The sequence below is a fragment of the Strix uralensis genome, chromosome 8 (genome assembly GCF_047716275.1).
Source record: "Strix uralensis isolate ZFMK-TIS-50842 chromosome 8, bStrUra1, whole genome shotgun sequence".
NCBI classification, from domain to species: Eukaryota; Metazoa; Chordata; class Aves; order Strigiformes; family Strigidae; genus Strix; species Strix uralensis.
Window position 1 is genome coordinate 24,079,598 of NC_133979.1, and position 16,159 is coordinate 24,095,756.

Sequence of the window (16,159 nt, forward strand, 5' to 3'; positions counted from 1 at the left end):
TAGATACATTATCAGTTGATTCATGTTAGACAAGGCATTTCATGACTGCTCAAAAAAACATTCACGTTTATGCAAAAGCAAAGTTTCCAGTCATCAATATTCTCAGAAAGGCAGTAGAAAAGAACAGTGCAAAATAAGAAATAATATGCTTACTCTGAAGACAGAGTAAGTGAAGCACAATAAGAAAGATAATTAAGGATACAGCAAAAACCAGAAAAAACTACAATGAAAATAAAAAGATAATGTGTATTATCTACTGTAAACGTAGAGGTGGAATAGGGAAAACTTTGTAGAAAAACTTATATTGCAGAGCTGACTGTGGACAGGAAAACTCTTGCACATTCTAGTACCTGATCAGTCATGCTGCATTATGGCAAATCCAGTTCTGTAGTCACATTACACATTACATCAGACAAGTCTGAAATAATTTGAGATAATGCACTGTAGCGCTATATATCAAGAAGCAAGACTTTTAATGTAAAGTTTGGAACTTTATGAATCATGGTGTTTGATATTTTAGTTTTCAATGTATTGCTTTTCAACAAATCAAAAATAATGCAAAAATAACCCAACATGATACCACACAGAAGTTTCCAACTAGAGATTAAGCACAACTCATTTCTGACTGTCCAAGCCCAAATACCACAAGGGCCATAGGAAATTTTTTTCCACAAAACCTTTCACACTGAATAGCGTATACTAGGGGTTCTCAACCTTTCCTTCACCACAGACCCCCTTTAAATACCTTTTGTGGCCACAGACCACCAAGACTTAATTCAAGATTTAAAGCACTAGACTGCATCAAATATTTCTTTCAATTCTCTCATGAAGGGTCTTCAAATTTGCAGAGAAGGGGAAATAAATTAATCTGTTAATGCACGTACTGCTATGATAACAACTTCATTACAATGATTCCATATGAACTTAAAATAATAGCATCAACACTCTTCTTACTCAGATGGCCCATTCTGAATTTGATGTCAAAATTTTTACATTAAAATTTGATGAAAAGTTTTTACAATATCCTTTTCACCTCCCCCCTTGTTTGTCTGTGTGCAGTCACCATATATTTTTGTTTATGGGTCCAGGGCCACCACTTGGAGGAACAGACTTCAGCCCCGTTGTGGCCCTAAAGAAGGCCGTTGGGTTGAGAAAATGTCTTTAAGAGAAAAACCGCCTAGTTAAAGTGGGTCCCACCAACCATACTAGCACTGAATATACTAGTGTGTCAGGGCAGGGGTGTGGGGGGCTCGAGTATGAGAGGAGCATTGAGGGGAGGGGGCTGTGGGAAAAGGAGGTGCAGTGCTTGCCATGGGCCAGCCCAAATGTCTCTGGGCTGGACGTTCCCCACACCTGCTTTAAGCCTTCATGGACCCCCTGTGACAACACTGCAGCCCCCCAAGGGTCCGTGGCCCACAGGTTGAGAACCACTGGCATATACTATTTTTTGAGTTTTTAAATACAGTAAATCAAGCTGATAACTTCAACAGAAAAACAACAGTCACAGCATAGCATACAACTTCCCATAGTCATGTCCAACCATAAAGAAGTTCTTTTCTTATAGCATTCAAGCCTTATACTGATACCCTGTGAACACACAGCAGACCTGCCACAACACAGTAAAGAGAACACGTCACCCTTCTCAAATCTTCTTTTCCCTTCTACTTCCCAACCTTTGGGCATGTTCCAAGACATAGAGAAAAACTGAATATTAGGTCAACATTAATTTTAAGCTTAATACTAAATATATTTTCTTCTTCAGAAGGATGATTTCTTGCAGGGGGGTGGGAAGGAGCCCACACATAATTGTTATAAAAATTCAAACATATTGAAGCAATTTCTGTGGCTAGCATTAGGAAAATCTAATTCAGGACTTAACTGGGTTCCTTCCCCATCAGAGTGGAACAGTCACCAATCAAGCCCTCTCACAGGCTCCTCAGTCCTCCTTCCACAACAGCTTCTACTATGGGGTGTCCCAGACTCGCCACAAATGAAAAGGTTTATCAATTTCTGCTGTCAAACAATCTTGATGAGTGGCCAGAGCAGGAAGTCACCCATATACCAGAAATACTTAAATCTGAGGTAAATAATGACAGAACATGTTCCTCATTTTATGGTAAAACTCTGTCTCTTATTTTTACAAGCAACGTGGGGAGTCAAAAGTACTTTCTCTTCCTCTCTTCTACTTTTTCCCCAGGCTGTCTCAACTCCTACACTCTAGCAGAGCCAAAAATGTCAGGATACAGAAAGAGAGTGAATCTGTAATTAGGAAAATTTTTCCAATTCTCTCCTCAATTCAGCAGCAGAGCTTTCGTAAGAGACAACCACGAGTGCCCTCTCCTGCATAGTGCTATATCCCCATACCCAGATTTACTCCAGTCGCTACAGCAATGTCCTTGGGCTGCCTCTGAGCCTTTTGAGTAAAGCTTTCTCTTTCCAAGTTACTTGCAGAATATTAGTCCCACTGGGACCAATTCACTGCTACACCACCAACACAAAGACCTGCAAATGCTTGTCTTGCTAGTCTCCTTCCTCTTCAGACACACAATTCTTGTCTCCACATCAGCCATCGGAGCCACCATTCAAGGAGCAGAATGACCATCATCTTCAGTCAATCCTGCATTTCTGAACAGATCTTTTGTCTGTAAAGTTTAGAGAGTTCAGTGTAGAAAAGAGTTATCCAGGTATCTTACTCAGTTGCCCTTGATATCATCAGACTTAGGAGCACCCCATTTTTGCTAACCGTGTGCATAAGAAATATTTCCCTTTTAAAAATACTTCTCCATATTTGCAGTGCCTTTTCTTTCTATTGACTCTTACTTCTCGTAAGAGTAAATTGATCATAGACCAACCTCTGTCTTCAGCCACCCACATAATGCAACACCTTCGTAAATGGTGTCAGAAAGAGGCACATTATCAACAGTCCCTCACAAGTTTTGCAGTTAGAATTCATTCTAGTAATAATCTTCACCTAGATTAATGGCACAGCTGACCACAGAGCAATGCTATAGATACCCCAAAATTATCTTGTCAGACAAGACACCTAGGCACCTATTCTTATGCCTACTGAATAAGGAATAATTCTCTCTACTATCCCACCTCAAAATACCAAAATAATTGTGCATATGAATAAAATGAAACAGTTTAAGCTACAATTTTCTAACACTTCCCTATAGCAGTTGAGATAACGGCTCAAAAACTTGTAAGTAATTCTTAACCCTAAAGACACAAACATGTCACAATCAAAACACTAATACTTAAGTCAAAATAAAGCAATGAACCTTGGCAATCTTGACGTATCAAACAGTGTAAGTTCTATACATCATCTTACAAAATTGAACTTGGATCATCATCGGTCTAAAGTGTTTCCGAGATGCATACTGCAATGACAAGTGTACATCATCAGTATCAAGAAGCTTAGATGGAATTTATTACTGTCATTTCCTTACTTAACCAAAACCATATTCAGATAAGAAAACATTAAGATCAGAATGTGTCTGAATAGCAATAGCATACAGCAGACATTTGGCTACCTTATAGCAACAATTTAATTTTTTATCAGCATTCTTACACTCATGTTTGTTTTCCACAAGAAAAAACAGAGTACCTTTCACAACAGGTTGGACTAAACAAATTAATTGTAATTTCTTCAGTGGGCTAGGCATAAATATGGTTTCTCTTACTATCAGTTTAAATTTACTCTACATAGTTAAGGCTTACAAAATAAAATGCACCAGGAAAACTACTAAAGTTTCAGCCCCAAAACTCTATCTTATCTCTCTACTAAATATTTAATTACTACAGATAATGTGGCCCAAGAGAATAAATAAAAGGCTAAGAGATAGTTTACTATAACCCCCTCCCCCTATTTTCTCATGTGGACAAGTAGCACATTAAAATCCCAGTCTTTATTTCCAGAAAGACCATATTTCTAAAGATATAAACAATGAAAAAAACCCTTCTTCCACAAATTTTAACATACTGAGTACATCTTCCCTTAGATGTTTTGCCCTTCAGACGTTTCAGTATTAGCCTTACAGACTTTAAGAACTACTGTCTCAAGTTTGTTTTGCATCGACATATTACTGAAAGCCTATTGGCTGCCAACAAATCTAACCAAAATATAATAAAGGGATAAAATAAAGTATTATGTTCATTAGATTAATTAAATTCTTATAGCAAGTGTAAGTTTTAAATAGGAAATTAATGAAATGCAAATCACACTGCCTCTAATGAAAAAAAGCACACAAGAGAGGAGGTGGTATTATAAAAATTCAAAGAGTAGAAGTGACTAGAATCTGCAGCCTTTGGCTCCTGGTTATGGGTGTCAACCTCATTGCACAGCACTAGCAACAAGCAGGTATCCAGCAGCAAAGAGCCCTTGAAGTCTACCATCTTGTGGCTTCATATTCTGCAAGGAGTTAAAGGAAGGAGACTTCGGAAGACAGCACAAAGACAAATTCTCTTCTTTCTTTTATTCTAAATCTATTTACTATGACCTTTAATGCTACCAGTTAGAACCTGTAGTTTAGACTACCTGCCTGCAAAGGTCCACTGCTGTCCTCCACTAGCAACCAGTTCTTCTGTCTTTCTGTATTTTGAGGGCCATTTCTTTTAATTGCTTCCTTGGCAGCTTTTCAATACTAGCTTGACTTCAGCAATTAAGACCAGTACAGATTCCCACTCTCCCTGGGTCTAGGCCACTGAGAAGGTGTTGCTTATACCCTTTACAAACATCTCAATTAATACTGAAAAATTGCTCCTCTGGAGTACTTAATTAACAATTCCACTTCTCCTTCCCAGACTTCAAGTATTTTTAAACTAAACATGTTTCTTCTTAAACTGGAAGTAAAAAAGTATTACGGGGGGGGGGGGGGGGGGGGAACGTTTGATATTCCTCTGATATATGCACATCATTTTTTCATCACAAAAAGCACTTACATGCTTAATTGCAGGAACTGCAGCACATGCAAGAAAATAAAGAACAAATACATCACAAAGAGAAATGCAAAAGTAACTCTTTGCAAATGGATCAAGAAAGCTCTTTTCAAAAGGTAATTAGCTGCAAAACACGACAGGGTATCAACAAAAGCAGGTGCTGACCTAGACATCATTGAGTATATCACTTGTTCTGTTAAATACAGAGAAAGCAAAGGCATTGTAAACACTGAGTTGAGCCATTTTTCTCAGGGGGCTGATGATAAACCTCACAGGTATCATTTAAACCCAGAGATGTTCCTCCAGATTATCATAACTCAGTGGGACTGTCAACTTGGATAGAAAAGGAACCTTCTCTTCCCCCAGCGGCAGCTCCACAAGCATGTTTTCCTGAGTGACCCGGAACAGCAGCAAGTGCCCAGATATGGATGCTCTTGGGTTGGGAACAGGCTGGCCAGCAGAATCACAGCTTCTGCATAACAGCACAGCAAGACAGCTGCCTGTCTCTGGGGCGGACAGTTTTTCCCCAAAAGGCAAAAACATGCTAGGACATTCTAATGATACTTCTTGGGTTTGGTTTTTGACTCATTTTTACAGAAATGCTATTTAGGTCAGATTTTGAGATTTTTTTCCCATATCAGTATCTTTAAGAAATGCAATAAGGTCACACGAAGTTACATAGGGTTAGATTGTATGTAGATGTTTGCCAAATATCCCATAATTTTTAAAGTGCACTATATTTTAAACTGAATAGCCATTTCCCTTGATTAAAACTTGGCTTTAGAGAATAGTTAATATATGTATGCCCACCTGTGAGCCCAGGGGCATAACAAATAAGCAGATGCATGAAGTATCAGATAAGGAGCCTGCAGTGAATTGCAACTGGTTTAAGAATTAAAAGAAGAAATACTACAGGGAGCTCAGATAAAACTCAATACCTTGAACTCTCCTCAACTCTCAACCCCGAGTTAGACCTTTGCATTTGAGAGCTGTTATTATTCTGCACTCCATGTTATGCTTATAATAATTTAAAATGCTCTGTACAGAACTGTTCAGAATTATGGACACCCTGAGCACGAACTGCTGAAGAACATTTTCAAGTGTATGTGACATGAAATCTGATGCTGTATTCTTGCAGTATAGCCTATAAAGAAAATGGCAGAGGTTAATATCTGAGGACACTGAAAATTTTCATTCCACTTTACTTATTGTATTGGTATTTGACATCACTGCAGAAAATGCATCTGCTTTAAGTATTTCTAAGTTATTAATTGCTAACAGAAATTATTTATGAAGACACCCTAAGTTAAAACTCCTGTTCTGTGCCAAAGTGACTTCCTTTCAAAATTTTATGCACCTTAGAAGTTAGCCATGACAACTGGTACTAAGCATCTAAGAAAAATTTGGAAAATTTAACTAGGCAATAACATATAGCTAACATTTGACACTCATTCAAATGTTTTAAGTAATAACACAAGACAGCAGAAGTTAAGAAGCAGAAAACTATATATCTTACTGTCAAGAAAAAAAGCTTTCGGCCAAACCTCCTATGAGGAATTTCATGCAAAGTTGGTCCCAAGAGATGTTCAACCTCACTCCCTGCTCTAATATACAACAAACTTCCCTTAGAATCCTGTTCGTCACAAACAGCAGCATCAGCCTTACATTTGCACTATCCCCTCTTTCCACATGAAACATTTCAGCTCTGTGCAACTATCACCATTACAACTGATCCCTTCATACAACATGGTCATAGAATTGGAAGGCATTTGTGTAATAAATTAACAACAATGCAGAAACGAAGCCACAAATAAATAATGCTTTTTCAATCTTTACAAACATTTTATTATTCACTGTAAAAAGGCAAAAAGAGAAAATGGCATTCTTAAGGAGTATTCTCACTAAGAGGTGAGCAATGTCATTTCACAAAGGATGATTTTCAGCTTCTTTTCTACCTTCTCTTCTCAGGAGCAGTGCTGATTACTTACAACTTAATTCATTTTCCCTGTTCCAGCTAGGCTGTTACATTTCAGAATTATCTTTGAAGATGCTATTTACTAAATTAATCAATCAATCAATCCTCCATATGCTAATACTCAAACATCCTGGTTTGTCACATCAAAGAATCTCCATCAAGATGACATGTCATATAATTAAATTAACTATACCACAAGTAAATTGTGCTTTTGATCAAGAACACAAAACTTCTAAGACTTTGCTAGGAAATTTGCTTATTTGATCATATGATGAGTGGCTTTTTTGAGATCAAGGAAATTATCTTGTTAACTTTTTGGAAATGTACTGCATTGTTTCAAACAAGATAATGGCTTTCCTTCTTATAAGCCTACTTCCCTGAAAAGCATGGGAGATGGAATGCTTTGAGCTAATCTATTCCTGTATAACATTTTTAAACACCATCTGATAGGAACAAAGCTCTGTCACACATCAGTATTTGTAAATCAAAAGCATCAATGCTTTATATACTTTGATATTCTCTGGCTAAGTCTTATTTGTGAAAGTTCTAAGTCTTACAAATACAAATTTACAAAGTTGCTTGTCTTGGTAAGCTTTAAATATTTTATCATATATTTACACTTAACTGAAGACAAATGTCTATGTTGTAGACATATGTAAAAATGTAAAAATATAGGATGTATAAAGTCATAAACTTGTAAGTTACCAGACAAACACCCAAACCTGTTGAGAAAAAGAAGTAGCATTGGTTTACAGGGAGAAGCTAGGATATCTGTTCTTATAGCCAAAGTATTGGGACAAACATGTAATGCAGCATTCCATGTTTAAAGACTGAAAAAAACTAATAGCATGCGCAAAAAACAGTATTTAAATGGTGGTATTTATCTTTATGAGGTAGTGTCACTACAAATTTATTTCACTGAATTTTAAGAAACACTGATTAATATTCATAGTAATATACCTCACATGTTGTAAGTTAAGTTGTAAAAACACAAAGATTTGGAAATCTTTGATTTTTGTGAACCAGAAGACATAATATCAAAGTATATTTATCATCTACAAGCATTTACACACTGTTTTCACAAATTCTGTTTTGCTTTCATATTCTATGCTGTCCCTACCCTGTGCTCTTAATCACATACAGAATCTTCACACAGTTCTTGCTGTGTCTGGAATAATCTAAAGAAATTGCATAACTGTATGTTGTGAATGGTTGCTTATAACCCTGAAAAACATCTGATCAAAAACAACTGGAGTCATAGCAAAGAATAGGCAACCATTCTTCTTCCACAGACATGAACTTGACATTCATTTTTGCAGTACTGAAATATTTGTACGGATGGAGAAGCCCAGGCAGACATGTTTGTTTATTGCTTTGGTAACCTATGTGAGGTTGGTGTAAGTGAAACACCTTTGCGACCTATTTGAAAAATGCAGCAGATACCTAAGGCTTTTAAAGTGCTCTGATAAGAAAGCTTTAATTTAATATGTCAGTGTTCAATATGTCAGAGCTCAAATATTCTCTCAGAAGAAGTCTTAATGCATATGCATTATTAATGCACTATCTGAGGGAACAGATCTATTTGAGCTGAATCTGATCAAAGTCATTAGTCACAGAGTGCAAACCGAATTTGGAAATGATAATAGGCAAGAGAACACTTTTCACCCACCTTGTTTCCTGTACTAGTTTTCTTTACAATTTAGAAAACCAATGAGCTCTATCTACAATTTACATAGCTTGCCTAATCTAAAATATTGTGCACACACACCTATCAGGTTTGCGAATCAATGAATCTCAGGATTATTTCCTTACAAACAGATGATGTGTTCTACATCCCTTGAGTTACAGGGTGCAAATTTATGTCTAACTGAAACAGTAATTTTTCAAAAACATATTAGGCTGTACCCAAGCAGCTGCACAAACTCTGTAGTGACCTAAAACTTAAATACAGTGTAATTAAAACTAAAACCACTATTTTTTTTTTAGGGCTGTACAGCTTTCATGTCTGAAATCTCTTTTATTTGGATATTAAAAAAAAAAAATCAGATTCATTAACTCCATGCAATTAATGCATGCACTAATCATTATAATGATCATGTGTTTCCCACAGATTTTTCAGGCATTACTAATTAGACATGACATTAATATCGCAATTGCAGTAGCAATGTCAAAGCAGAAACTACAATCATAGTACTTCTGAAGGTGAAATTTTAACTAAGTACATTTTAAAAAAGGCCTGTTCCTCTGCCTGCAAGATGTTTTCATGCACTTCTCAGTTTGTGAAAGAGATGTTGAGTAAAGCCTAATTAAAAGGCATGTTACAACACTGTTGCAGAGACTGTGCAATATTGGTTCTGTGCATCTTGAAATCCAGCAGCACTAAAAACTCAAGCTGACGAGGCCCCGAGCAACCTGAGCCCTGCAGGAGACTGAAGCAGACCATCTCCACACACCCCTTCCAGCCTAAATTCTTCTGTGATTACATTTTAAATTGCATTTCTGTGTAATATGTTCCTATCTAGGAATATACACTGAAGCCAGGTTTCCTGACCACCATTTTTAGAGTAGATTACAAAGCCCAACTGAGAAACCAGAGACAGACTTAATTAAATTAGTAAACTGGACATCATGATGACAAATTCAGCACAAACCAATATAAGATATTGCATGCTGTATTACACTAATGGATTCCTATATTAAATCAGTGGAAAAATATAATATGTGGCCTTTCATGGAAAAGGTGTCTGCCATTGCGAGGAAGACAACACAGACCTGCTCCATGCTATACTGTGATCAAGAAACAAACTACACAGAAATATTTAGTGGATGGAAACAAATGTTTAGTGTCAACATGAGACAGCTGTAGTAATAATCAACATATTTTCTTTCATTGTTTATTCTCTCATCTTCTTATGAAATAAAAGAGAATTAAATTCATCACAGCAATGACGAGAAAAGCAGTTGCCACATAAGAAATTAAGCCTGATAATTAGCTAAGTAGTTCCAAAATACCGTAACTGAGGCGTATACATGCATACAACTTCAACTTTCAAGGTGTTTTTTCTTTTAATAAAGAATGGCTAGCATAAATTCATTGACACATATATTAGTCGGGTATTTTTAAAAATAAGCGTGTTTAAAATAAGAAAAGCATCTGTAGGAGAGCTTTCAAGGGGACGAAAGAAAATACCAACCGATGCTCCTACCTTTTAGCATAAGCTGAATCACATAAAAATATCAAATATTTTATGTAATTTGTAGGTATAATATAAGACATTACATATTTGTTCTGATTCTTCTGGTTGTTTTTACTACAGGAGAAAAGAGATTAGACAGAATATGTGACTAAAAAAATGTAACAAAATTGTGTCTTACAATCGCAATCAGTTTTTCAGTTTTTGATGGCTTAGTTACAGCAAATAAACCATGCACTTGATCACATTGCTGACAAACTTTCACTTAATACATGATGTCTCTAATTTGGCCGAGTAATCTGGTGCAGTAATTTGGCTGTACACTTCTATTAATATTATCTTGGAGATGGAATGACTTTGCATTTAAACCAATGCTATTTGGCATGCTAGATTAAATTTAAACATTCCATGTCTAATACAGTAAAGTCTTTGTAGTACTATCTTTTAAAAGGTGCTTATTTACCCATACAGTTATAGGCTCATCCATTACTATGAACAGAGTTTCAAGAACAAAATAGCAACTGTTCAAATTAACCACTATCACTGTCAAGTATCACTTCTCTTCCAAGGCAATAAGCAGTTAGCTCCCCCTGTGCATGCAAAACCTCCCTTCACATCAGTGAGGGAACAGGCAGACCAAGAGAGAACTCAGCCATATGATGGCTCCTGTTAAAACATCCTCCACTGGTCTCTGCCTGCTGGCTTTATGAAAACCTCTCAAAGTCATCAGATTTATTAGTCTAAGCAAAGTTCCAGCTTCAAGAGCTGCTCTGCAATGTTAACTGTGTGCCCCAGTGTCCTGCTTCATTTTATTGTCATCTAGAAAATCCTGTGCTCCCAAAGAACCAACAATTTTGAAGGTTGTACACAATACTTTTTTTTTTTTCTTGGGGGGGGGGGGGGGGGGGGGGGGGGGGGCGGGGAGAGGGAGAGGAGGTGACCCAGCTTCAACTGTGGAGATCACTGTGGATAGGTTATTAGCATCAAATTCAGTGCAGCCATGCCACAGTACCATTGCTGCTGAGGATGTATTGTACGAACAGGCTTCATGAATAAACCACATGAAATTCTTGGGAAGAATAAAAATTGAGGTGTTTTGGTATTATATATTTTCTAAATAAAGCAATAGTCTCAGGAAAGCAGCAAATACATACTGTAGCAACAGAACTGCCATATGAATAAAAACAATTTACTCAGTTTCTTATGATCAGTAACCCATCATTCCCAACCTTCCTCACAACAAAACAACTCACCATATTCCACAGTAACACCAGAGCTGGCTAAGAGGTTAGAATATTTCCACAGCTTTGTCAAACTAGTTTTCTAACAGAAACTTACTAGTCTGAAAAGTAACACTCTGGAATTAACACCGGGATTTCATCCTTCCTTCCTTTCAAGATTTTCCACATCAAGTGTGCCTAATGTATTCCTGCCCTCCAAAGCTAAACCAAATCCAGCCAGCAAAGCAGTGCTCTCTTCTATTTCCTACTTCATCAATAACATAAGCTTCCCTATCTGGAGACAAATTCTCATCTCAATGACACCAGCATGTCAAGAGTAGGTGCCTTTTCAGCAATATAACTATTATCACTGTTGTTCATACACTGGTATAAACAACTAAGCTCCTAAAAAATAAAAATAAAAAATTACAGCCTAGCTAACATAGTTATGCCAATAAAACTGTTCTAGTGGCAACAAGGTTAATTCTTAGTTTAAAAATAATAAGAGAGATCCTAATTTGTTCTGTTGTCATGTTCTTAGATTAACACTTGCACAGACCTGACTTCATACAGAATGCTATCCTAAAGGTAACAAAACTGCATTGAAATTTCTGTCTGCAACTTAGTAAACAACATCGTTTCTGATAATCAAAAAAGAATGTAATTCACCCCTTCAACTGTGCTGTTTTTGCAGTCTCAGTAAAATTTTTAAGTAATGAGAAGTATTTTGCCCATAGAAGTAGTAATTATAATTGAGTATGATGAATATGAATAAGAGCATAATTTCAATCATGGCTACTTTACAGAGTAGAATCACACTAGAACAGATAACCTACACAGTAGGCAATGAGACCCATGAAAACAACAAATCAGACCAACCAATTGTTCAAAACACTTAGCTTAATTTCTTCCCAAATACAAATTCTTGCCTCAGCATGCATTAGATTATAACTATCACTACATACACCAGGATTTTGGGAGAGCTGCTGAGGGGAATATGCTGTTAAGTCAAATCCATGTAACAGAATTGGGGGAAAGGTATAAAAACTTCAGAAAGGATAAAAGCTTCCCATTGTTTTCAATCCTAGTGGTTTAAAAGGAGCAAAATCATTGCCCAAAGCAAATAATGCCACTATGTCCTGTTGCACCTCAGCCCTGACCTGCAGCAACCCTGCAGCTCCAGTTCCTGTGCCTCTGTGTTACAGTCTTTAACGGGAAGAAGTTAAACTAGAGGTATGGGTTTACGAGAAGGACAAACATCCATACAAGACAAGGCTGACACCACCACTCATTTTCAACGACCAACTCCATCTGCCCAAGAGGAAAGAATAGCACATTAACTTGTCAACCATTCAGGTCCCATTTGTTCTGCTCACACAGGGCAACTGGCAGCAGTAAACCATTGCTCACAAAGGCGCACTCATGAACAGCTCCTGAGCGCTGGCTGGTGCCTAAACACTACATAAAGGACACGCAGCTTGCACTCACTCACCACACACAGCAGTGGGAGGCGGGATCCTGCACAGAACCATAAAAATGTTTGGGAAGAACCAAGGATACATTCCTGGGAAAAAACATAGCACTCTTACTGCCCTCCTTAGCTCACTTCTGGTTGGTTTGGTAGGTTTCTTTGTGCACTTGGACATGACTACTGTAGAGCAACCAATAGTTGCAATGCTACAGCTGATAAATCCGAGTTCCTCATGATTTTCATACATGTTTTATATATATTTAAGTAAATATCAATAATGACATTACAAGAAGTGCAGCAGGGAGAGCACAGGGACATAAAGAGGGAAAGTACTCAGCTTTCTGCCCACATACAAAAAAAAAAGACTTCTTCTCATTCCCCACTATGCTAGCCTGAATTTTTTTCCAAAACACATGCCATATTTGTCTTCAGTAAAAACCAGCAAGATGGGAACCCTAATAAGCAGGCTTTATAATATCTATCAAGCCCAGGCTTTCCTCCCTTATGATTTCATTTAAATCATTAGCACTCATCATACTAAGGTTTTAAAAATATAAACACATAAATATAGTTTATGAGCAAGTTTCACTCTTATCAGCTAATAATAGCCTTTCTTCCAAATCCACATCCCTTTACCATCACATTCAAAACAATCTTTATTAATGCGCTCTATTTTTGCTGCGAGTATCTCACTCTCCCTCACACTTCTTTTTTTTTTTTTTTTACCATAAAGCAAGCATCGCCCTGTAATCCAATTCCCTTGTTCATATGTTTTAAATTTAATCAGAATACCTGAGGTGTCAATAATCATGTTTGTCTTTCTGACAAGGATCAGAAATGGAAATAAAGCTCATGCTGCATAGCAATAATGTAATCTGCAGTGGTGCATCTGAACAACTTGTCAAGAAGTCTAAAGCAACCTCCTCTATTAGTCAAAAACATATAAAGGAAATCAGTCTTTTGAAACTAAATTTAATAAGCCAAGCAACTTGATCCAAATACTAAACAATACATTAGTTAAAAGCCACTAGGAAAGATGCCAGGATCCCCTCTCAAATCATCAGCATCACCTTTCAAAAAATATATTTCAATTAATCAAAATTAAAATGGGAGAGGAAAAATGTCACTATTATATATTTATTGCTAAAATAATTAGTATTTCCCCCTGGTTGCTTAAGACATTATTACTAAAACAGTCTTAGCAGCAAAGTTAGGAAGGAATACATAGCCTAGAGTGCCCTCTTTCTTTTCCAAGAGGAGTTTCAGGGAAATATTCTGTTAATGAAGGTGTCAGTTGTTTCCCAGGAAGTCAAATAAAATAGGTAACTAGGCTGAATTTAAAAAATCTAAACATGAAAGCAGTTCAGCATAATTTAAGTGATAACCTTACACTGGTGATGAACATGATTCTACCTTAATTAAAATATACTTACAGTGCCATCTGAAATTGTTCAAGCCATTTTTTCTTCAAGTCTTTAGTTTTGCAATAAACTTCTAAACCATTTTGACCTTGGATATGAATGAGGTAGAAGCCATAAGACCACTGCATAAAAAGATTGAAAATACAAAAGTCATCAGTTATGAAGAAAGGAAAAGAAGGAAAAAAAAAGAGAAAGAAACATTTATATGTTCCTTAGTTACCTGATTTTGGGAACAGCAAGACCATATTATTGTGTTCACTTAGGAATGATTTGCTCAAACGTTTTAATTACATCAAAATGAACAAAGTTGAAATTCCTTAATATTCATTTCAGCTGACATTTAAAACATAAAACTTTGTAAATAAATTGTATACATGTTCTGAACTCCTGCAAAATGTTTCAAATTGCTGCTAAAATTACACATTTTATATGAATTAGCAACAAATATTTACCTTCTTATTTTCTTTATCAGTAGTGGGGTTATTTGTGATTTTATATTTCTGAAGATCTATTATTTCCTTCATTTCATAATTATCACCTCTCCGTTTGCAAACAATTACAGCTAGATCAAACAAGAAGATATGCCTATGAAAATACAATATAAAGATGATTAAAAACACTCCAGAAACCCAACACCCAAAGTCTTATTTTACACACTTTTGCCCATGGCACTTAGAATTTTGAAGTTGAACAACTAAACTACTGAATAACAAAACAGAAAACCACTGAAAGTACTTTTGCTAGAGACTTACTACTTGCAAGGGACTTAGGTGATCTTAGATGATAACGTAATAGCTAACTTCCCATGAATCACTTTGTAAATTCATATGGTAAACAGGGGATAGGCTCTGTGAATGCACAGTGAAATGAAAGTACTCTCAAGAATCATTGAGCTGACCTCAAATCTAAAAAGAGAGTTACTTTACAGGCTTTTTAATAGCAAACACCAGAAGTTATGCCATCACCTGTCTTGCCTCGCACGTTTGTCTAATGTAGTTATCCTTATTTCCCCATCACCTTGAGGTCTTCCATACTGTAAGAGGGAATGATTCTGCAACAGAGGTAATATATACAATTCAATATAGCAAAAATGCCAAGATGACAACACATTCAAATGTTAGACCACTCACTCCTTTTACCCCAAAAAAGGACTTTTTGGGCCTGAAAACAACACCTTTTCCTCATTATCATCTAAACTAAATACAATAAAGAATCAGCCCATTCCATTTTTGTCTTCAAATGGGAAAATTTTTCCATTACAGAAAGACCTGAGTCACCATACAAATACAAACCTTTAACTATGCAAATATAATTTAACTAAACAGACCCCCAAAATAGCAGCGATTTCTGTACTTAAATATTCATGTCATTCTAAACCAATCAAAGCATACTTAAACATTACCAAGGGTACTATAATTTCATATGAAATGAGGAAAAAATACATCTATCAATATATTTGATCAAAAGTGATTTAAGAACTGTATATATGAAAAATATCACGTACCAGATTCTCTATTGATAGTTGAAACTGTCTAATTTCACGGAGTGTTTCATTATCTCTCTTTACCTCATTTACATATTGAGCCAAGTCCTAGAGCATCAACAGAAAAAGGGAGGGGAAAAAAAACTTTTCCATAACAGATGATTTTAATTCATTATTTGGCAAATTTACTTCTAATTTTGTCTTTGACTTATCTGCCTATTTAGTATTGTTTTTTAAAAAAAGTTACCTTTAAGGTTCAAGAATTACCAATATGTATGTCTAACTAAAGAAGGAAAAAACCCTCTATATATCTTCAATAATATTTACAACTTTCTTCATCATATCTATTGAAATACAAATTTAGTAGCAAGAAAGAAGGAAACACATAATAAATTGTAAAAAAGGGCTGATTTTTTCTGAATTTCATTAATGTCTTATTTTCAAAATTAAAGATGGA

General features: G+C 36.1%; 1 protein-coding gene across 4 annotated transcripts in view; it reads right to left on the bottom strand.

Moving 5' to 3' along the window:
• VAV3 (vav guanine nucleotide exchange factor 3) overlaps positions 1-16,159 on the bottom strand; it is a 202,337-nt gene that overhangs the window by 103,808 nt on the left and 82,370 nt on the right. For all 4 annotated transcript variants that reach the window (XR_012629888.1, XR_012629887.1, XM_074876674.1 and 1 more), the window contains exons 12-15: positions 15,724-15,810; positions 15,185-15,270; positions 14,672-14,804; positions 14,232-14,341 (exon numbers count right to left, since the gene is read on the bottom strand). Coding sequence is in view for 2 of the 4 variants with exons in the window: in XM_074876674.1 (XP_074732775.1) it covers positions 14,232-14,341; positions 14,672-14,804; positions 15,185-15,270; positions 15,724-15,810 (416 nt within the window). In the remaining 2 variants the exon portion in view is untranslated. The remainder of the gene's footprint in view (positions 1-14,231; positions 14,342-14,671; positions 14,805-15,184; positions 15,271-15,723; positions 15,811-16,159) is intronic.